The sequence below is a fragment of the Microcaecilia unicolor genome, chromosome 2, assembly GCF_901765095.1.
Source record: "Microcaecilia unicolor chromosome 2, aMicUni1.1, whole genome shotgun sequence".
Taxonomy (NCBI): Eukaryota; Metazoa; Chordata; class Amphibia; order Gymnophiona; family Siphonopidae; genus Microcaecilia; species Microcaecilia unicolor.
Genome location: NC_044032.1, coordinates 349,849,452 through 349,872,813, shown reverse-complemented (window position 1 = coordinate 349,872,813; position 23,362 = coordinate 349,849,452). Strand labels below are relative to the sequence as shown.

Here is a 23,362-nt window from a genome sequence, read left to right as displayed (position 1 = left end):
TTGGGCCATTCAGCCCTTGCACCTGCCGGGGAGACAGTTTAGGTAACTCTACAGAATCTAAAAACATTTCTGCGCTCAGCCCCTCATCTTCCGGCTTAGCATAAAGAGCCTCATAAAACTGGCCAAAACAGTCCGCTATTTCCTGATCTGTTCTCAGCATCTGCCCGTTTAAGGCCTTCAACTGTAGAACTCTAGAAACTCCACTCCTGCCTCGCACCATATTTGCCAACAACTTCCCGGCCTTATTACCATATTGAAATAATTTATATTTATAATAAAATTGGGTTTTTACTGCCCTCTGGTGTAGTAGTTCATTCAGTTCTTTTTGTGCGCCCAAGAGTAGTGTCCTATTCTCATCAGTAGCATGTCGGCCATATTGCCTCCTATAGTTGCGAATCTGCAAGTCTAGACGCAAAATCGCCTTGTCCCGAATCTTCCTAGCTCGAGCACAGTAGGAAATAATGTCCCCCCGCAATACAGCTTTTTGTGCTTCCCAAAATAAGGGCGGCTGCTGCCTATGTCTATCATTGTGAAATGCATAATCCGCCATCCTCTCCTTTAAGAATGCCTGAAATTTCTGATCCCCCACCAATTCTAAGGGATATCTCCAGAGACGCATACCACCCCCCTTTATGAGCCCCACCCATCTCAGCCAGATCAAAGCATGGTCCGAGACTGCATAAGGACCAATCTCTGCCTGTGCTATCTGTGAAAAAAGAGAGCTCGAGACAAATAAATAATCAATTCGAGACTGTGACGCATGAGCTCTGGAGAGATGGGTGAAATCTTTGTCTGACGGATGTAAGACACGCCACGCATCCACTAAGTCTAGTGCTTCACAAAGCAAAGTCAAGGCCCGGGCACCCCCTCCCGAACTCCCAGCACCAGAACCAGATCTATCAAGCAGGGGATCAACCACGAGGTTGAAATCGCCTCCCACTATAAAGTTTCCCCCTTTAAACTTAGTTAACTGAGTAATTAACCCCTGAAAAAATTTTTTGTCAAACACATTTGGGGCATACACATTACAGAGCACCAGATTTTGACCTTCAACTTCCATTGAGGCCACAATATATCGCCCCTCCGAACTCTTTATTGTAGATATAGTCTTGATGCATACATAATTTTAAAGAATATTTTTATGTGAGCATGAAGCCAGCATGTAGATCTATACGTTTATATTGATTTCTAATACTCATACATTTTTTATGGATATATGTATGATCGTTTATTTGTTAACCTTATTTGTGTACATAATATTTATAAGCTGTATACCACAGACACACGAATATACAAAATATTTCTCTTTTAAATAAGTTTATAAATGTGTTTATACGTTTTTAATTTTAAATGACAAAAATTAATTACAACGCCATTTTATGAAATAGTTTTTATACCTGGCCTCTTGGTGTTCTTACATATCAAAAAATAGTATAAGCATTAACTGCTGCCTCCTATAGTTTGATAAGCTGGGAATATCGCACATGCTAATTTGCCAGCACCTAAATAAAAAGCAGTCTACTGATGACATGTACATTGATTAAACATTAAACAGAATGCAATGCCTAAGTATTGTGCTAATCTTACTGTAAACCTTACATGTTATATATTACAATCATAACGGTCTAGCTCATAAAATCTCCCTGTATTGTTGTTACCATCCTGATGTTTTTACAGATTCCACCTTTCCCTGAGAATGTTTCTATCCCGTGATTCAGTGGAAAAACACCTGTGTTGGACTCCAGTGCTGCCAGCGCCTTCATTCACACACCATAACGTGTCCCCTTGACTCTGGCCGAGTTTCGCTACGCTTTTTCAAAAGGGAACCTATCTATAAATATATATCGAAATTAATCACCTCATCACACTCTATATAAACTGAACTTAAATCGCACATATGTTTTCTCATGCAAATTTTAAAATTACTTACAAACTCAAAAACTTCTATGTGTATCAGTCAGCACCCTGAAGGGTTTCCAAAGCTCTGCCTACATGGAGCGTACTGTGTGCCCATGCCTTCCCACGTTTGCCCCAAGTAGGGGCTGTTAATAATTCCGCCATTTGTGCTCATTGCTTTCCGTGTTCAAATTGAGGCTTGTAGTCTATCTTGCCTTGCATATCTCATCATCATAATCTGAGGACAACCTGTTTTGAGGGTAATTGAGAGGGCAAGAATTTATCTACCTGTAGCCTATTTTTAAAGACACATAAAAGCCCATTTTACATAGAACACTGAGACTGGAATTGAGAAACCAGGTTGGGACATGCTCAGTTCTGGAGGTATATTACTGGCTGAATGCAGAGTCTTTTGTAAAAGAGCAGAGAGCAGGAGAGTGACAGACCGAGGAAGGAGAAGACACATGAAAGTAAGGGGGCGAGGGGTTGGCGGCGGCCCGAGTTGGGGGGGGGGGGGGAGTGGCTGCGGCAGCCCTGCCGCTGGCCTGGTTCTGTCTCTCAGCGGCCCTGCTGAGCACCATGGTTGAGCTTACCCTTGGAGCTTAGTTTCCTACCCAGGCATGTGCCCTGGGATGGTGGAGAACAGTAAAGGAGTTTAAATTAGAGACCAGTTTAGTGAAGACATTTCTTTTTAGTACATTAAAGAAGGTAGCCAGATCAAATTCAGCCAGAAGGCTTGGATAAATCCGCTGTATTTTTGGCAAAGAAAAATATATACTTGTTTAAGTAGCTTGACCCATTTTCTGGCATACGAAAGTGTTATTTTGGCTAAAACCTGCAATGAGCTGTTCCAAAAAAAAAAAAAAATAATCCAATAAAAATAAAGCAGCAGCAGGTCCAGGGAACTTATGGTAGATTTTCCTGCTGAAAGGCTGAAGTGATAAACTTCAGCACATAGTTTACAAACACACATGCTATAAGAAAGTTTTACTTAATGCAGTAAACTAAAAAGATTCAAATTACTGTAGACTTAAAAAGACACACACAAAAGCTGTGCACACCATCATGGCATATGCCACAGTTTTCTGCATCAAGTAGGTCTTCTTTTTTTTTTTTTTAATTTCGTTGTCTTGATTGAGGATTGGCTCATTCACTGACTGGAAAGGAGAAAGAATAAAACATTCCTCCCCACTTCTTTAGGGAGGCTGTCAAAATTCCCATAGCTAGGGCATCTCGATTTAAGGTACCCTTGGCCAGGCACCATGAATGCACTCAATCAAAGAGCCTCTAAGGTTGTGGTACCCCACCATAATAAATCAACCCGATCCAGAGGAAGTGTCCTATTGAATCTTCTTTCTCCACCACTATCTTGGAAAATGGTAATTCTGATGTACCACTAGAGGTTAGGTGATGCTATTTTCCAAGATCCAGTGGACATAGCTCCTGCCTCCTAACTAGGGGTGAGTTGGGCAGAGGCTTCAAGACCACTTGGCTTACCAAATATTTTTTTTTTAAGAGGGAGGGGCTATCAGGGACTTTTTATCAGCCAGGATAGTTATGAAGTCATATAAGAGAAACTGCTGCACTTAAGGCCACCCTTTTAAATTGCACAATGGATCCTTTACTACATATCAAGGGCTGTAGTAAAGATTTAATGCTAAATGAGGAAATAAAAATCTCAACAAGATTTAGTTCAGTATTTACATTGGCAGCAACTGCCTGTTTTGCTGGGTTACAGGCTGACCACATCTTTCAGCACAGATGTTTTACTATGGATTTTTTTTTGCACTAAAACCCTTATCCCATTGACATGGGAAAATCCTGAGAGAACTAGTGTGTGTTATGGCAGTGCTTCTTAATCCAGTCCTTGGGGTACACCCAGCTGTCTGGTTTTCAGGATATCCACAATGACTATGCATGAAATAGATTTGCATAGTGTCACGGCTCTACCATACCTTCTGCCCTGATGCATCTTTTTCCTGGGGGACCCTGGGGCAGCAGCCCATTCCTGTGCTGCGGCTCCGTCTGCTGACCGGCACCAGCTCCTTAGGGTGTGCATGCATGCTCAAGATATCATTTTGTACTTCTGTGGGGAGCATCACTTCCTGCTTTGCCTATTTAAGGAGCCTTCTGACTTGGTCCCGGTGCCTTTGCAACAAGATCTTCCGGTCTCCTTGTGTGTTCCAGCTGAGTCCTGCCTTGTTCCAGTTCTAGCCTTGCCTTTTCTTCAAGTTCCAGTCCAGCCTTGTTTTCAGGTTCCAGCCCAGCCTTGTCTTCTTCAAGTTCCAGTTCAGCATTATCTTCAAGCTTCAGTCCTGCCTTGTTTCCTAATTCCTGCCTTGCCTGTCGTGTCTCTTGTCTTATGTTCTGTCTGTCTTGTCTTATCCTGTCTGGACCCAGTTCTTGGAAACAAACAAAAGAGCAGATCACTAGGTTGTATTAATAAGACTTTATTGGAGAAATAATCGCCCGACACAGACTGTGTTTCGCCCACAAGGGCTGCATCAGGGGCTCTAAAATAACAAACAGTAATAAAATAAATGAATCAACAACATATATAACACCACTCATAATACATATATATATGCCTAACCCGAGTGACCCAGGTGCCGTAGGCAGTCCCGACTATGGTCCAAGGACTCACCTCTCCTTGGACTGTGACACATAGACTGCCTTCTCAGTATGCAAATCTATCTCTTGCATATTCATTGTGGATGTCCTGAAAACCTGACTGGCTGGGTGTATCTTGAGGACTCAAGTGAGAAGCACTGTGCTAAAAGATAGCAGTACTTATTATATTTTGTCTTTAATTTGGTCTGGTTTGTGTACAGTAGGTTGTGCTTACCTCACTCAACGTGTAATTAAACTCTGGAATTCATTGCCAGAGAATGTGGTAAAGGCGGTTAGCTTAGCAGAGTTTAAAAAAGGTTTGGATGGCTTCCTAAAGGAAAAGTCCATAGACCATTATTAAATGGACTTCAGAAAAATTCACTATTTCTGGGATAAGCAGTAAAAAATGTTTTGTACTTTTTTGAGATCTTGCCAGGTATTTGTGACCTGGATTGGCTACTGTTGGAAACAGGATGCTGGGCTTGATGGACCTGTGATCTTTCCCAGTGTGGCAATACTTATGTACTAATGTTTCTCTCCATGTCTATGTTTTGTTCTGCTTAGAAATAAATTCTCCATAGACAAGAAGGAGGATTCAGGTACACTGTATGGTTACATCATCCAGTGGAGCTTTTTTGTGCTGGAGCTCTCCTCTAACTGAGAGAAGTCTAAAACTAAACCTCTATGAGCATGTGCAGGGGATCCCATGCTACCCCATTTGCCTTCCCTCTTCAGTCTTTAACGTCTGTGGGACATGTCACATCTCTGCTCTATGGTTCCTTGTTTTTTCTCAATTAATTCTCCACTGAGCCAAATTTAATAATTTTTTAAAATGCTACCATTCTTTGCTCAGTACTTACTCGGCACTGCGGGAACTTTCACTTTCATTTCACATCATCACTGTACCAGGGGAGTAGCCAGGCACCCAATTTCGGGTGGTCCTGAGCCCAAGATGGGTGGGCAGAAGAACCATGCCCCATCCCACAGGTGATTTGGTCTCTCCTTCTCTCACCTGCATGCCATATGGTCTCTCAAACACCCCCCCCCTCCCATGCATACCTTTTAAATAGCAGATTTTCATCGGCAGCATGCAGCAACTAATACACACTGCTCATATTGGCCTCACAGCCTTCCCTCTGATGCAACTTCCTGTTTCAGTATAGGTAGGAATACATCAGAGGAAAGGCTGTGGTGCTGGTGTGAGCAGTATGCATCAGTCGCTGCTCACGGCAGGTGAAGATGTGCTATTTACAAGGTATACAGGAGGGACAGTTGTTGGGAGTTTTCGGCTGGTGGGACTTTGGGATCCCTGCCACCACATCATAGATGTGCTGCTACTGGGTGGGCCTGAGCCTAAAGTGGGTGGGCCTGGCCCACCCTTGGCTACGCCACTGCTGTAAACAATGGGTTTCCCACCACTAGGGCACATAGGAGCCCACCAATTCCAAGCAAATGCATCTCTCTTGCAAACCTCGGGTCAGCTTTTGTTGTAGATATTTGCAAATCGGCCACATGGACTTCAACTCACACCTTCACAAGGCATTATTACCTAGATCATTCCTCAGCACAAGATGCAGCATTCAGCCAAGCAGTGCTGCACAACCTCTTTGCTCTTTGATTGCTTATGTTTCTTCATAATATATTGCACCACTTGATGCAGCTATCTGAGCCACTGAAACAACCAAATTTGAGTGGCTTGTGGCTTGGGATTTCTTACAGATGTGACTATATCCTCTGCTTGTCTGTGGAGAAAGTGAAATTGCTTACCTGTAAAGTTTTCTCCGTAGACAGCAGCAGAATGCTGGCACACCCACCCTCCCTCCATTCCCTTAGAAAAAAAAGGGACAAATTAAAAGTTGGGCTCGGGTCTCAGCTTGAGTAAAGACTGAAGAGGGAGGGCCACTGAGGCAGACGTCTCAGTAGATGAGAGCTCCAGCACACAAAATTCTGTTGAATGATGTCACCGTACAGTGTGGCTGCGTTCTCCTGCTAGCTATAAAGAAGCCCCATTACAGATAAGCAACTTATGCTTTCTCAGCTATGTTGATCTCATCTCATTCCTTTTTTTCTGCTTGTTCCCAGGGAAAGTTCCAGAACTCTTTGGCTCCTGACATTAGGAAGTTCAGCTACTTCCCAGTCTATGTGGATCAGAATCTTGAGCTTTTCAGGGATAAGAGGGTGCTCATGTACTGCACTGGAGGGATCCGGTGTGAGCGAGGCTCAGCTTATCTCAGGTCAAAGGTGAGCTTTTAGTTCTTGACTGCTGACGGGGGGGGGGGGGGGGGGGGCTGGAGCTCTGTGTATGCATTGCCAAAAAAAGTTTTTTATTTAGGTTGTCTGATACAGCCATAATCGAGCTATGTAAGGGCCATAAGCATCAAACTAGCTGACACTTGGGGCTGCTACTTTTCCCAGGTCAACCCAAAGATGCTAATCAATCATGATGTTTCCTCATTACAGGGGGTAGTTCTGTACCAGTGCACCTGTAGAAAAAAATAAAAATAACATCAGCAGCCTAGGGTGAACAATTTCAGAGTAAGGAAAAGAAAGTTCTATACTTGTCCTAAGAAAACAAATTAATAGTTTGCATAACAAAGAAGATTAGGGCACCAAGTCATCAATTAGGTGCACTGTTTCCCCATTTATACTAAACAAGGGTCAAAAAGGACACACAATGTGGGAGAAAAGTTTAATATGCCAGGTGTTTACTAGGAGCATCTAAAATATATATATATATATATATATATATATATATATATATATATATATATATATATATATATATATATATATATATATTGTATTTAGAAGTATCAGGAATAGGCCTGAAAATTCTAGAACATTCTGCTTAAATATAAGGGCACCCGAGCACTGTTCTCTGAGGGTGTGCGTAAGTGGCATAGCGCATGCATGCTAGAGGGTATTCACATGGGTGGGGCTCCCAGTTATGCTTATCCTTGCCACATTCATGTGACTATGGTTAAGCTAGGTATGTGGCTGCTTTAACTGCAGGCTCAGGAAAGTTAGGCGTGCTGATGCCAGGTTACGCTAGTATTCTGTAATGGATTCTGGGTGCCCAGGTACTATTATTGAATAGAATCTTATCACAGGAGTCACCCACTTAGGCATTCTCTTATACAATTACTTCCACTGTATGTAAGAAGCCCAAAAACGTTCCTATTCTGTGCCTGTTCTATAAAGGCCAACATCAGACAATACCCAAAGGGCTCATTAATTCCTTAATGCACAAAATTTTATTGGACTATCATATAAGAAGCCTCTATCAGTTTAACATTGAGGTATTTCATCAGTATAATCATCAACCCACACAAAAGTTAGTGAATACCTTTAAATAGGAAAAATCAAAAATACTTCTTCAATCTTGACTGCTTAATCTACTCTGTCACTTATGAACTTTAATGCAATACCACTTTGTATTTCTCATTCCGGAAATGGCGATCACCATTACGGCATAATGTAAGCCACATTGAGCCTGCAAATAGGTGGGGGGAAATGTGGGATACAAATGCAACAAATAAAATAAAATAAAAAATCTTTCAAAATAATTGATGTGCAATATATCTGTTTACATTAATTTATTTGTGTTACATTTGTACGCTGCACTTTCCCACTCATGGCAGGCTCAATGTGGTGGGCAATGGAGGGTTAAGTGACTTGCCCACAGTCACAAGGAGCTGCCTGTGCCAGGAATTGAACTCAGTTCCTCAGAACCAAAGTCTACCACCCTAACCACTATGCCACTCCTCCACTCCAAAAAAGTCAGGTGTTCAGATCAGCACAACCACCAATGTTATTGCATTATGATTGATCATATGTTCTGCATGGGAAAGCATTGGAGTAACACCATAACAAACAAGGAAAATTCCCTACAATATGACCCAAAAATGGGATTATTAGGGAAGGGACACAGGCCAGCCAGTAAATCAAATATCCAGAGGTTGATTGCAGCAAAATTTATTATGTAGCAAGATACATACAGATTCAACACGGATCGTGTTTCAGCAATGATATTTCCTGCCTCAGGAGTCAAGTATCTGTTGTTGGTATATTTCTAGTTCAGTCATTATAAAAACAGATGAACCAAGAGATACACTTAGTTTTTGAACCACAAAATAGCACAGTGTTCACACTTATAGATACTTGACTCCTGAGATAAACAATATCATTTCCGAAACACAATCTGTATCCTTCCCTGCTATTCCCTATTTTTAAAAAGTATTGGAGTAAACCACATGAGAGAGAATGATACAAACCACTTTTTATGTTGCCGTGATGAACAGTCGCATTGGTGATCACGTTGATTACTTGGGTGAAAGATAAATTATTGGATTGTCTTTGTAAAATAGACATTAAAAAATTGCTTTTTTAAAAAATTCTTGAAACACCATATTATGAAATTATCCCCTAAAGTGTTCAGTGGTGCATGGGCAGAGCTGGAAGTTATTTGAAGAGTGAGGATATTTATCCCGCTGTTTGGATGACTATTGAGGTAACTTTAGGACAGCTGTCCAGAGAGCAGGCCGTCTGGATGGTGCAGCTACTGACCATAGTACCAGTGTAATCTGGATAGCAATGCAGAATATCAGTGTTTAATTTAAATGCAGACTCTGACACAGCTACAAGATTATTTCATTGTAAAACACTAAAGATACAAGTTAATTCGTGCTATATAATCTCTTTTCTCTAAACGCAACACTTGTTAAGTGGAGAAACCCAGCCTTTGTGCAGGAGTGAAGTGGTGTTTTGCAGCATTTAATGATGGTCTATATAGTGCTTAAGAGGGCATGAAATGCTCACTCAGGCCAGGAAGGTTGTTCAGGTGATCACTTTTGGCACCCTTTTATATTGGTTAAAAGGAAAAGGGAAAAAGATAAACACCTCAGAATAAAAGGAGATCACTATCCTGCTTATAATCGAAAGAGAAAAACGCCTATATTGCAACCCAAATCGGGAGATGGGCGTCTTTCTCCTGTGGGCGCCCAAATCGGTATAATCAAAAGCCGACTTTGGGCGTTTCCAACTGCAATCCGTCGCAGAAACGGGTAAAGTTGACGGGGGCGTGTCGGAGGCATGGTCAAGGCGGAACTGGGGCGTGGTTATCAGCCGAGGAGAGATGGGCGTCTTTAGCTGATAATCAAAAAAAGAAAGGTGTTTTTACTGCGATTTTGGGTCACTTTTTGTGGACCCTTTTTTTTCACGAACAAGTCCCAAAAAAGTGCCCCAACTGACCGGATGACCTCCCCGGACTCCCTCAGTGGTCACTAACCCCCTTCCACCAAAAAAACCCCACTTTATAAACTTTTTTTTCCAGCCTGTATGCCAGCCTCAAATGCCGTACCCACCTCCATGACAGCAGAATGTGTTCTATCCTCTGACAGCCTTTCCCTGGTTCTGATGTGGCTCTCGGGTGAGTGTGACACCTTTTCTGTTATGCGCACTGCAGAGTCACATCAGCAATGCATTGTGGTGGGTGTAGGGTATTGGGCTTCGTGATTCCACTAGCTTGTGGCAAATGCTCACGATGTTGGTAGTTGGTAGGCTCTACTCCCATGGTGCTTTTCCCCCTGCTTACTGGGTCAGAGTGTGCCCTGTTTTGTTTCCGGTAGTCCATGAGCTAGTGGCCATTTTTGTAAGCCAGTTTTAGATCCCTTTCACGTGTTAGCCACGTTACAGAACTTAGTTCTTACCTTGAATATGGCTGAAAGAGGGCATTCTGCCAGCTCTGACCTACTGCTAATCTCAGTACCAGGGAGACTCATTGCTAGTGGGGCACAACCTCTGATCTGCAGTTAACTGTGAGTAAGCGTGCTTATTCTAATAAAGGACGTTTTCGGAGAGATCAGTCTTCAGGTGTCAACTGGTGTGCCAATGTTATATAGCAGCAACAAGTCCTAGAGGCCTGCGTGTATGCAGGTCCCTGGAGCACTTTTAGTGGGTACCGCAGTGCACTTCAGCCAGGTGGACCCAGGCCCATCCCCCCCCCTACCTGTAACACTTGTGCTGGTAAATGGGAGGCCTCCAAAACCCACTGTACCCACATGTAGGTGCCCCCTTCACCCCTAAGAGCTATGGTAGTGTTGTACATTTGTGGGTAGTGGGTTTTGGGGGAGGGGGTTGGGTGCTCAGCACCCGTGGTAAGGGAGCTGTGTATGTGGGAGCGTTGTCTGAAGTCCACCGCACTGACCTCTAGGGTGCCCAGTTGGTGTCCTGGCATGTCAGGGGGGCGAGTGTACCACGAATTGTGGCCCCTCCCATGACCAAATGGCTCGGATTAGGACGTTTTTGAGCTGGGCGTTTTTAGTTTCCATTATCGCTAAAAAAACCAAACGCCCAGCTGAAAAACGTCCATTTTTTCGAAAATACGGTCTGTCCCGCCTCTTCATGTACCTGTTTTCGGACATAGACGCCCATGGAGATAGGCGTTCGATTATGCCCCTCCACGTATGTTTGAGAAGCCTGTGAAACAGGTGCATTTGCAAGGCAAGCATGTGTATCAAATCAAATACAGGCAAGTATTTTTACACAGTAAGAGATGCATGTCCTAAAGTACTACATTTCATATTCTCTGGTTTTGTGGTTGAAAAAGCACAGCAAAGGATTACTTTCCCATGGCCCACAGTGCACCTAGTGGTAGCACGTAAGGAGAATCTTGTAAGGGGCAGTTCAACAAATCCAGCAATTCAGTTGTCAGAGCAACTACAACTGTTTCTGAATAATAAATTCTCAGGGAGGTTTGATGAAAAAATGTGACTGATGATAACTCTATTTCTGTTCATTCGGTGGGTGTATAACCCTAAAGACCTGCACCTCAGACATGACATAGGTCAGGAGAGTCTTCAGCCATTGCTGTACCACACGACACAGTACTGCCTAATGTCAGATATTGCCATAGGTTTATCCTGAAAAGAACCAGCTTGTCTCATTGAATTCTTCGGTTTGTTTTTGTGATAGGCAGTATGCAAGGAAGTGTACCAGCTCAAGGGAGGCATCCACAAGTACCTAGAACAGTTTCCCCATGGCTTCTACAGGGGAAAGCTGTTTGTTTTCGATGACCGCTATGCCATCTCATCAAATACCGAAGTGATCTCAGGTATATCCGTTGTTTTCAGTGCTAATGAGAAGGGTCAGATGTGTCTTCCACCACTGTTCCTTGTAAGCTGAGCAGGAGTCCTCCACCTACAGTCCTACCAGTGGGGGGCGCTGTTTCATTAGCACATTTTCAGTAGTGAGGGACAGGCAAACTCTGCAGGACTCCAGGGAACCTGCCTGACCCTAGCAATTGAAAGCACAATAGTGAAGTTCCACCATCCGCTGGTAGCAATGCAGTTGGAGGATTCCCATTCAGCTTAGAGGGAACAGTGCCTTCCTTTCCCTGGGGTGGATAAATTTGGCCTTGTTGAAATATTCTATTCTTTCTTTAGTGGTAACAGGAGGAGATTAAAAATTTCAATCAGATAACCTAATTAAAAATAGAGCTGTGAACATATGTAAAGAAACCATTGTTAACTGTACGCTTCACAGTAGGTAAGAACCAGGGCTGTGGAATCAATACACCAAACCTTTGATTCTGACTCCTACTAATATTATGCTTTAAATTTTTTTGTACTGGAACAAAAACAAACAAACAAAAAATAAAGTATGAAATGATAAATCTACCATCTGCTATAATAAAACGCACCCTCAACGTTCTGAGGACACTGACGTCACTGCAGGCACTCACACACCGGTTTGTAAGTTCATGGTGGTGAAGCCACAACACTCACCATGTCTTCATGCCCCGCCCTCGCGTCACACGTGATGACGTCGAGGGCGGAACAAGAAAACAAGGCAAATGAACGCACGGGGAGCAGTAGGGAAACACGCGGAGGGGGCTCTTTCTTTCCTGCCCCGACCGAACAGGTACCTCTAGACCACCAGGGAGACTAGCGAAAGGGGAGGGGAAGGGACTCCCGTGCCCGCTAGCGCCCGTTTCATCAGAGGCAGAAACGGGCCTTTTTTACTAGTATATTATAATCTAAGCTTTTATTGAAGTTGGAGTCAGAGTCAGTACATTTTTACCAACTCTGACGGACTCCACCCAAAATTGCTTCCAATTCCATGGGCATAGTGTGGGGGGGGGGGGGGGGGGGGGGGCGAGGGGGGGCAGTGCCCCCCAAACGAGCCGCTCCTACCTGGCAGCCTGGAGGAACTGCAAACTTACATGCTCGTCCCTTTCCTTCTCAGCCTCTCTCTCGCTCGCTCACTCACTCCCTCGCCCTCCCTGGCAAAGCATAATGTAAACGTACTCTTGTTGCGCTCGCCGCTGCCGGCCTCCCTCCTCCCTCACTTGCCTCATAATATAAGTAATAAGTTCCTTCCTCTTTCTGGAGAAAGTAGGGAAGCCGGCAGCGGCACGCACAGCAGGAGCACGGCCCTGCACACGTTTGCATTATGTTTTGCCAGGGAGGGAGTGGGAGGGAGCGAGCGAGAGGCAGGGAAGGAAAGGGAAGAGCATGTAAGTTCGCAGTTCCTCCTGGCTGCCATAGCAGCAGCCAGGAGGAGTAGCTAGTAGTTTGGCGCAATGGCGCCTATGTCCCTAACCTTGCTGGGGAGGGGGAGTAGAGAGAGTGAGTGAGAGGACAGATGAGGCAAGGAAGGGGAGTGAGGGGGGACATTGATGGAGGGGTGAGACACAGATGTTCGATGGAGGGATGAAGGGGAGAGACGTTGGATGGAAAGGAATGAGAGAGATGGAAGATCCTGCAAAGGGGAGAGAGAGAGGGAGGGTGATGCTGAATGGAAGGGGGAAGAGAACACGATGGAAAGGAATGAGAGAGAGAGAAAGAGAGAGAGAGAGATGGGAGATGCTGCGAAGGGGGAGAGAGAGGGGGAGATGCTGGATAGAAGGGGGAGGGGGATGGAAAGAAACAGGATGGGCAGGGGAGAGAGGAGAATTGCTGGACAACAGGGATTGATGGAGGGGACAGGGGAGAGAGGAAATTTGCTGGAGATGGCTGGAGGAGAGGTAAGGGGAGAATGGAGAGTTGCTGGACATGGATGGATGGAGGGGAGGGCAGGGGAGAGAGGAGAATTGCTGGATATGGATGAATGGAGGGGAAAGGGGAGAGAGGAAATTTGCTGGATATGGATGGATGGAGGAGAGGGTAGGGGCGAATGGAGAGTTGCTGGACATGGATGGATGGAGAGGAGGGCAGGGGAGAGAATAGAAATCGCTGGACATGGAGTGGAGGGCAGGGGAGAGAGGAGAACTGCTGGACATGGATGAATGGAGGGGAAAGGGGAGAGAGGAAATTTGCTGGATATGGATGGATGGTGGAGAGGGCAGGGGAGAATGGAGAGTTGCTGGACATGGATGGATGGAGAGGAGGGCAGGGGAGAGAATAGAAATCGCTGGACATGGAGTGGAGGGCAGGGAGAGAGGAGAACTGCTGGACATGGATGGATGGAGGGGAAAGGGGAGAGAGGAAATTTGCTGGATATGGATGGATGGTGGAGAGGGCAAGGGAGAATGGAGAGTTGCTGGACATGGATGGATGGAGGGGAGGGCAGGGGAGTGAGGAGAATTGCTGGACATGGATGGAGGGAAGGGAAGACAGGAAGTAGATGCACATGGATGGAGGGGAGGGGAGGGGAGTGAGGAGAAATGCTGGATATGGAGGGGAAACTGCTGAATTTAAGGGCTGGATCGGAACACTTTGAGGGCAGATGCTGAAACTGGAGGAAGGATAGGGACAGGGCTACAGATGGTAGACAGGACACATAAGGACACAGGAGGATGGTGGACATGGTGAGAGAACAAATATCAAATGGAAAGAAGACACTGCATAAAACAGAAGACACTGGGACCAAAGCAAATAGAAAACAACAACAAAGGTAGAAAACAGAATTTATTAATTGGAATATGTCAGCTTTTGAAAATGTGCATCTGTGATATTTTGCATTTAAGTTTCAATTTCTCTAGTATTGCTGCATGCCGAGTCTGAGGTAACTTTCCAGTTCAGTATTTTGCTTTCATATTTTTTTATTTCTAGTTCCTTGTGTCGTCTGTTGTGTCATGTGTTTTTCATGTGTGATCAAGGTGCAGTATTCTGCTAGCATGTAGTATTTGCAGCCCTTTTTGCTTTTTTTTTTCACGAGGTAGTGTATTGGTATTTTAGAGCCTTGTGTAATTACAGTTCTGCCTTTTCATGCATAAGGTTGTAGCTCGTCCTGTCCTTGGAATTAGTGCTGTTATGGTTTAGTAAGGATATGAGTGTGTTTTTGCACAAGTTTGTGTATAGCGTTTTGCAGTGGAGAGATTGTGTTGGCCTTACTGAGGTGGCACCAAAACACCAGAAAGGGTTTTAGAGCCTAAATCATGACATACTACCTCTTGAACGATCTACATAAAGAGCCTATGCATTTCTAAGGTCAACACTGGCACCAATCACACCTCTGACCTAATTTCCAAATCCCCTTATACTCAATCTTCACCCTTCTATTCTCTACCTTTTATACCATTCCCCTCCAATCTCCTTCCCTTTACCTATCCTATCCTGTCTTTTCCTTGTCTACCTCCCCTACTCCAATTCATTATTCTTGGGCACTGTTGCCATTATATTTACCACAATTTATAATATTCTTCTTACATGTACTTTGTAATGCTTTTCTTTACTATGTAAGCCGCATTGAACCTGCTGTATGTGGGAAAACGCAGGGTACAAATGTAATAAATAAATAAATAAACACTGGCATGGTATGGGAAAGGGGGTGGGGAAATGCTACTGGAGAGGAAGAGGGAGTGCTGGGTAAGGAGGAAAGAAGGAAGGAAGGGAGAAAGAGCTGGCTTGATATCTCATACATATTCATTATGGTTATTCCCCAAAAAAACCAGCTTTCTCCCTCCCTCCCTTCCTTCCTCCATATTAGCATGTTCATTTGCATATATATATATATATATATATATATATATATATATATATATATATATATATATATATATGCAAATGAATATACTAATATGCTCCGCCCCATCCTTTGCCCGCCCCAAATGAAACAGTCAAACTATGCCCATGTCCAATTCCATGTTTCAAGTTTATTGGGGATTTCTATCCAGCTCATCAAAAAGATGTCTGAATGGCTTACATGCTAAAAGTACATAGAGATACATGTATACATACACATGTAACATGACGAGCAAAAGGGAAGAAGGGGAGAACTACAATATTAATAGGAAAGAGGGGGAGGAGGTAAGTCCATACTGCGAAGTCCATTATCACTGCTGTCCTGTATTAAAACGAAGAGGTTAGAAGACTAATACATCTGTGAAAAGAAAAATCTTAAGATCTGCTTTAAATGTTAAGAGCTGGGTGTGTTTGTGAAGAGATTGTGGCAGTTTGTTCCACAGTTCTGGGCCTTGGGCTCCACAGCCCTGGTAAGAACTATTTATTTAAACTGTAGGGTACTGAGCTCTTCCCCTGGACTCATCACGGAAAGAAGCAGTTGATCATGTAGGGAGAAACTTCACCACCTGAGAGAAGCTGGGTGAGTCCTGGATCCTTCATGAAAGAAGTGGAGGACACTGAGGTTTTCAGCATATCCACACTGAATATGCATGAAATAGATTTGCACCCATTGGATATTTAGCACATGCAAATTGATCTCATGCATATTTATTGTGCATATCAGGAAATCCCAACTGGCCACAAGGTCCACAGGACAGGTTTCTTTAGCTACAGAAGTGCCCCCCTTTTCTTCTGTACTTTGGGACTTGCAGCTTAATAGGAACCAGCACCTAAAGGATTATATATCCATTTTTTAACTGCTTTCCCACCCTCAGCCAGGTGTCACAGACAAGAGATTTCCCCTAATGTCTAGTATATGTGGACCCTGAATCTTGCCACTCAGCATTGCCAGTAAAGCATCCTCTTCAGCCCCAAGTACTAAGTGGGCCTGGGAATCAACCTGAGATAGCTTAAACGGCAGTGCTCAGCTCTATCACAGAATCATTGGGTTGGCCTACACTTTGTTTTTGTAAATGTTTATTAATGCAGGTTAGTGATTCTGGGTTTCACAGCCAAGCTTGGGCTTTTCTGGTATTCAGAGCACACAGTTTTAAAATGCAGCCTAGTTTGTTTGCCAGAATAGGTACAGTAATATAATCACTGCCTTTAAGTAGTAATTTAAAATGCAACCATAGTTCCCCAGGTTTGGGCACAGAATTCATCCAGGAGTATAGGAATAGTGCTTCATAACCAGGGTTGCCAGGTGGAAAATATTTTTCCAGCCTAAAGGAGCCAAAAATCCAGCCCAAAACCCGCCCAAACTCAAACCCCGCCCCTGACACCCCCGCCCCCGCCGTCATCAACCCCGCCCCCGCCGTCATCGGCCCCGCCTTCCCCGTCACTAACCCCGCCTCCCACGTCACTAACCCCGCCTCCCACGTCACTAACCCCGCCTCCCACGTCACTAACCCCGCCCAAAAACGTCACTAACCCCGCCCACCGCGGCCGAAAAAGCCACCTAAAAAAACCGCCCGAAGCACAAAAACCAGCCCAAAAAACCGCAACCCGCCGCGGGCAAAAATTTCCCGCGGCGGGTCGCGGAAAACCGCCCAATTGGGCGGTAAAACCGCCCACCTGGCAACACTGTTCATAACTAGTACTACTAGTTTTTGGCCACTTTGCTTTTGCAATCTGCAAATTGTGGGAGGTGCTCTGACCCCGCAGGCAGCACTGACGTTGTGCAACAAATAAATGCTCAGCAGTTGAAAGAAAGCAGTGCTGCATCCAACTCCTCTTGAGCTCTGCTAGTGGCCTTATGAAAATCCCTGAAACCAGTGGCATTCCTGGTGGGGGGCGGTGGGTGCGGTCTGCCCCGGGTGCACGCCGCTGGGGGTGTGCCACGCGCCTGTCGGTAACGGTCATTCCGTGCGCCCTCTGCCCCGGAACAGGTTACTTCCTGTTCCGGGGCAGAGGGAGCATGGAACGAGCGAAGCTGACAGGTGCGCGGCACCCCCCCAGCAGGTAAAAATGCACGCCGGGGGGGGGGGGGCGCATCAGCGATCCGCCACGGGTATCAGCCGCCCTAGGAACGCCACTGCCTGAAACCCTTTAGTCCTAACCTAGGATATTAGAACACTGCACTCATTCTGCCCCTGCTTATCCCCACCACTGTCTATCCATGTCCTGCCTTAGCCACAATTCCCTCAACACATGTGCTTTTTCTCACGTTCTTTCAATTCCTCCTAAGTTCATCTCCACCCAACACTCCTCCTGCCACATCACAGCCAGTCTCCAGTTGTCCTATGTAAGCTATTCATCAGCCACCCTCCCCCATCCCTCATCTACCACTGTGCACATCAGTCTGCCTTCGGCTCCGCCCCCCCCCCCCCCCCCCCATTCACCTGGTAAGTCTTCAGCAGTCTCCTCCTACCACCCCCATAAATCTCCAGTAGTAGAAGTAGCCTCCAGAACAGCAATTCGATTCTAGCACCACAAGGCTCCTGGGGCCCTTTTACAAAAGCATAACATGCACTAATGGAATTAGCACATCCTAAATGGTAAGCAGTTCATTTTATAGCTGTGGGCTTTTTAGCATTTAGTACATGCTGGTTCTGTTAGCACAAGCTAAGCTTTAGTGAAAGGGCCCCTTAGTGTGCTTGAGCCACGCGATGCTTGAATTCTCCCTGTGGTCTCATGAGACCTGAAGACAGACAAGCATAGGAGTTCAGTCACCATGTGACTCAGTAGCATGCCAGAAGGGAAAAGCTGTTCTAGGTAGGGTTACCATATGCCCGGATTTACCCGGACATGTCCTGTTTTTGAGGACATGTCCGGGCAACCGGGCTGGTTTTGCCAATCTGCCCGTTTGTCCAGAAATCTGGACAAACAGGCAGATTGCTTGCTTCCCCTCCCCTTACTTACTACTGCCCTGGTGGTCTAGTGACCTCTTCCGCCTTCGGGGCAGGAAAGAGCCCCCTCTTTCCTGCCCGGAGCGCTGCCCTGCATACATCTTTCCTGTTTGTGATCTCGGCGCCGATTCAGAATGGCTGCCGAGAGTTGAAGTGACCTCACGAGACTTCAACTCTCGGCGGCCATTTTGAATCAGCGCCGAGGTCACGAAAAGGAAGGATGCATGCAGGACAGCGCTCCGGGCAGGAAAGAGGGGGCTCTTTCCTGTCCCAAAGAGGTCACTAGACCACCAGGGCAGTAGTAAGGTAAGGGGAGGGAGTGATGGGGTGTGTGACAGCGGAGAGGGGAAAATGTGACAGGGGGCAGAGCAAGGGCATCAAAGGGGGCGGGTGGGTGTGAAAAGGGGCGGGGCGTGAAAGGGGCAGGGCATGTGTCCTCCTTTTTGGGGGACAAAATATGGTAACCCTAGTTCTAGGGTCATGGCCGCACATATCGGGGCAAAGTAGGAATGATTGACAAGAAAGATACAGCAGAATTACAAAAGGATCAAAGAAGAGTGACCAAAATGATAAAGGGGATAGAACTCCTCTCATATGAGGAAAGGCTAAAGTGGTTAGGGCTTTTCAGCTTGGAAAAGAGACGGCTCAGGGGAGATATGATTAAAGTCTACAAAAGCCTAAGTGGTGTAGAACAAGTAGAAGTGAATCGACTTTTTACTCTTCCAAAAAGTACAAAGACTAGGGACACTCAATAGAGTTACATGGAAATACTTTTAGAACAAATAGGAAGAAATATTTTTTCATTCAACGAATAGTTACGCTCTGGAACTCATTGCCGGAGGATGTGGTAACAGTGGTTAGCATATCTGGGTTTAAAGAAGATTTGGACAAGTTCCTGGAGGAAAAGTCCATAGTTTGTTATTGACATGGAGGAAGCCACTGCTTGCCCTGGGATTGGTAGCATGGAATGTTGCCACCGTTTGGGTTTCTGCCAGGTACTTGTGACCTGGATTGGCCACTGTTAGAAGCAGGATACTGGGCTAGATGGTCTGACCCAGTATGGCTGTTGTTATGGGCTTGTCAGTTCATGTCCAAATTCTGCTTGTGATACTCTTTTCTGTCCAATTTTGTAGTTTCTTTCTTCCTTTGAAATTTTAGCTTTCAGTCTGTAAAATGCTTAGATCTGTGAGTTAGTCCAGGCAGTATAGTAAGTCCTAATAAACCATAATGAAATTCTATACAAAATATGCATGGCTCAAAAATTGGAAAAAGACCTTTCACTGTTGTGTTTATTATGCATGAAACGTATCATCATAAAGGAGGAAAAGACCTCAGAGATACCTTAATATTGCCACTTTTAATTATTAGTCTAAAAAACCTCCAACTTTTCTTTATCATTCTGTGATATGCTTACACAGAAAGCAGATGCGAAACATCAGTTATTTACAATGTGTTTGATCATCTATAAGCAATATAAAAAAAGTAGAGAGCTTTCAAAAGCTGTTATGTTCATAAATAATGCAGAGAGCTACAGTATATAATGATTATCTGCAGCAAGTTTGAATGGTGCCTATAAGCAGTGGCGTTCCTAGGGTGGCTGACACCTGGGACGGATTGCCGATGCGCCCCCCCCCAGGTGCAGTGCACCCCCCCCCCCCCAGCGAAGTGACGGACACCTCCCCCCCCGGGTGCATCTTTAACCGCTGGGGGGGGGGGGGTGCCACGTGTCTGTCGGCAATGCTCGTTCCCTGCTCCCTGTGCCCCGGAACGGGTTACTTCCTGTTCCGGGGCAGAGGGAGCAGGGAACGAACGTTGCCGACAGACGCGCGGCACTCCCCCAGCGGCGAAACGACAGACACCTCCCCCCGGCGAAACGACACCCCCCCCCCCCCCCCCGGGTGCATCTTTACCTGCCGGGGAGGGGGTGCCGTGCGCCTGTCGGCTTCGCTCGTTCCCTGCTCCCTCTGCCCCGGAACAGGAAGTAACCCGTTCCGGGGCAGAGGGAGCAGGGAACAAGCATTGCCGACAGACGCGCGGCACCCCCCCCCCCCCAGCAGCATGCACCCGGGGTGGACTGCCCCCACTGCTCCCCCTTGGTACGTCACTGCCTATAAGCTTGTTTTGCCTGTTTTGTTGAACATTCTTTTTGTCCAGTCCACTTCTGCCCCATGCGCTTGCCTTCACAAAATGCTTCTATTATGATCTTCTCAAACAACAATAAAGATGTTCGGCAAAACAAGCTTATAAGCACCAAACTTGTTGCAGACTCAAGAAACATGTCAGGAAGTATTTTTTCACGGAGAGAGTGGTGGATGCTTGGAATGCCCTCCCGCGGGAGGTGGTGGAAAAGAAAACGGTAATGGAATTCCAACATGCGTGGGATAAACATAAAGGAATCCTGTTCAGAAGGAATGGATCCTCAGGAGCTTAGCCGAGATTGGGTGGCAGAGCCGGTGGTGGGAGGCGGGGCTGGTGGTTGGGAGGCGGGGATAGTGCTGGGCAGACTTATACGGTCTGTGCCAGAGCCGGTGGTGGGAGGCGGGGCTGGTGGTTGGGAGGTGGGGATAGTGCTGGGCAGACTTATATGGTCTGTGCCCTGAACAGGACAGGTACAAATCAAGGTAGGGTATACACAAAAAGAGTTTATCTTGTTGGGCAGACTGGATGGACCATGCAGGTCTTTTTCTGCCGTCATCTACTATGTTACTATGTAATCATTATCCCCCCGATATTCAGCTGGTGGCCCTGACCCCCCAGATATTCATTGTATTGACTATCCGGTTTCAGTTTTGGCCACGGCAACTTAACTGAATATTGAGCACTAGCTGGTTAAGTTAATAGCAGTTAAAGATAGGCCTGCTATTTAAATGGTCTAGCTTAACAGTGCTACTTAGCTGGTTTAGCACTGAATATTCGTTTTTACCAACACTTAACAAGCAATAATGAGCACTAATTGGCAATAATTACAATTTATGCACACAACTCGCTAATCGCATTCTGTAATGAACTGCACCTAAATTCTAAAGTGCGCAATTCAAAATAAATGCATGCAGCTCAAAAGAGGCATGGTTATGGGCAGGGACATGGGCATTTCTTGAGCATTCTAAAATTTACGCACGTAGTTATAGAAAATGAGCGAGTGCATGGAAATCTACGCACCAGGATTTATGCCAGGTTTTCGTTGGTGTAAATGGGTGCGTATAGATTTAGGCACTATGATATCAACTAAGCGTATTCTATATACTGTGCTTAAATCTTATAGAATACGCTTAGTCGAAAATGTGTTCCATGCGGATTTTTTAGGCAGCATATATAGTATCTGGCCCTAAGCGCTAATATTCAGCAGAGATAACTGGCTATCTCATGCTGAATATTAGCGCTTAGCCGGCCAGGAGCTGTTGCTGAATATAGGGCCCCTATATATCTGTCTCTTAGGATCGTATAAGTTCTGGTGGCCAGTCCCACTGAAATTAGCCCCCAATATTTAGTGCCGATGGCCGGACGTAGCCCAGAACTGGAGCTAATTCTGTCCACAGTTGTCAATATGCTAATTTATCTTATTCATAATCATTGTGGATATTTTAAAAGTCTAACTGGCTTTAGGGTCCTCAGGACAGGATTGGGATGCCCTGGGATAAGGATGGACTTTGTATTGTCCTGGAGACACACCTCACCAGTTTGCTTTTCAGGATAACCATTGTGACTCTGCATATTCCTTATAGACTTTCTGGAAACTTGCTGGATTAGGTATGTCTTCCGGTCAGGGTTGAGAACCAGTGGATAGCGTGTGCCTATGTTTGTATACATAGGGATACGTATGTCTGTTTAAATTTATGAATTACTTTGTCTTAACTGAAAGTGGTGTTACAATCGTGACCAAAGATTTTTTTTCCCTTAGAATGTAAATACTGTGGTGTTGCGTGGGACCAGTATAAACTCTGTTCCACCCAGCACTGCTGCCAGCTTGTCCTGACATGTTCCATGTGTCAAGGGAGAGGCCTCACAACCTGCTGCTCAGTGTGTCAGAAGAAAGACCAGAAGCTGGCCTCAAGCCCTTCGCCACAGATGTTCAAGGAGGAATGTGAGTGCACCAATAAGCGGCAGAAAGTACCAGTTGAACCCATTTAATGAAGGGCATCCTCTGGCCAGAGAAGCCTTGCACAGGCCTGCACAATATTTGGATTTTATAAATGTGATCTGAAAGCACAGGCCAAGCTAAGAACTTTCTGTGCCAAGTATGGTTTTAAAGGCAGATCAGATCATCTGCTTTATAATGCTAAAGGCAGTAGTGATGCCACGGATAGTTTTATTTATTTATATTTCTGATAATTACACTTTGTAAAACCTTTTGACTTATTACTGTACCACTTGGCTTTTTAACAGACAGCTGTAATATGCAGCTTTACAGTACCTTCCAGTTTTAGCTCATTATCCCCTCATGTGACCTAACTCAGTGTTTCCAAGGTCAGTCCTGGAGTACCCCCTTGCCAGTCAGGTTTTCAGAATATCCACACTGAATATGCATGAGTTTGATTTGCTTTGTCTGCCTCCATTATATGCAAATTTCTTTCATGCATATTTGTTGTGGATATCCTGAAAACCTGACTGCAGGGGCGTATCTGGAATCCGGCGGTAGGGGGGGCCAGAGCCAGAGAGGGGGGGCACATTTTTGCCTCCCTCCCCCCCCCCCCGCCGCCGCCTCTCTCCACCCCCTCCCCGCCGTCAACCCTCCCCCGCTGCTTACTTTTGCTGGCGCCGAGGTCCCGACCCGCAGTCTCCGTTTTTCGTCTTCCTCCGTGGCCATGCTTCCAGGAAGTAACGCTGCAGTGCTGATTCGTTGACCCCAGTTCGACGTCTGACGTCAGACGCCGAACTGGATTCAACGAATCAGCACTGCAGCGTTACTTCCTGGAAGCATGGCCACGGAGGAAGACGAAAAACGGA

At 45.5% G+C, this 23,362-nt stretch overlaps 1 protein-coding gene across 1 annotated transcript in view; it reads left to right on the top strand.

Moving 5' to 3' along the window:
- The window catches only part of TSTD2 (thiosulfate sulfurtransferase like domain containing 2), a 66,370-nt gene extending 43,424 nt beyond the window's left edge, over nucleotides 1-22,946 (top strand). Inside the window, exons 7-9 of the mRNA XM_030194452.1 lie at nucleotides 6,589-6,747; nucleotides 11,479-11,617; nucleotides 22,317-22,946. Of these exons, the coding sequence (XP_030050312.1) occupies nucleotides 6,589-6,747; nucleotides 11,479-11,617; nucleotides 22,317-22,546 (528 nt within the window). The 3' untranslated portion in view covers nucleotides 22,547-22,946. The remainder of the gene's footprint in view (nucleotides 1-6,588; nucleotides 6,748-11,478; nucleotides 11,618-22,316) is intronic.
- Nucleotides 22,947-23,362: the final 416 nt, after the last annotated feature.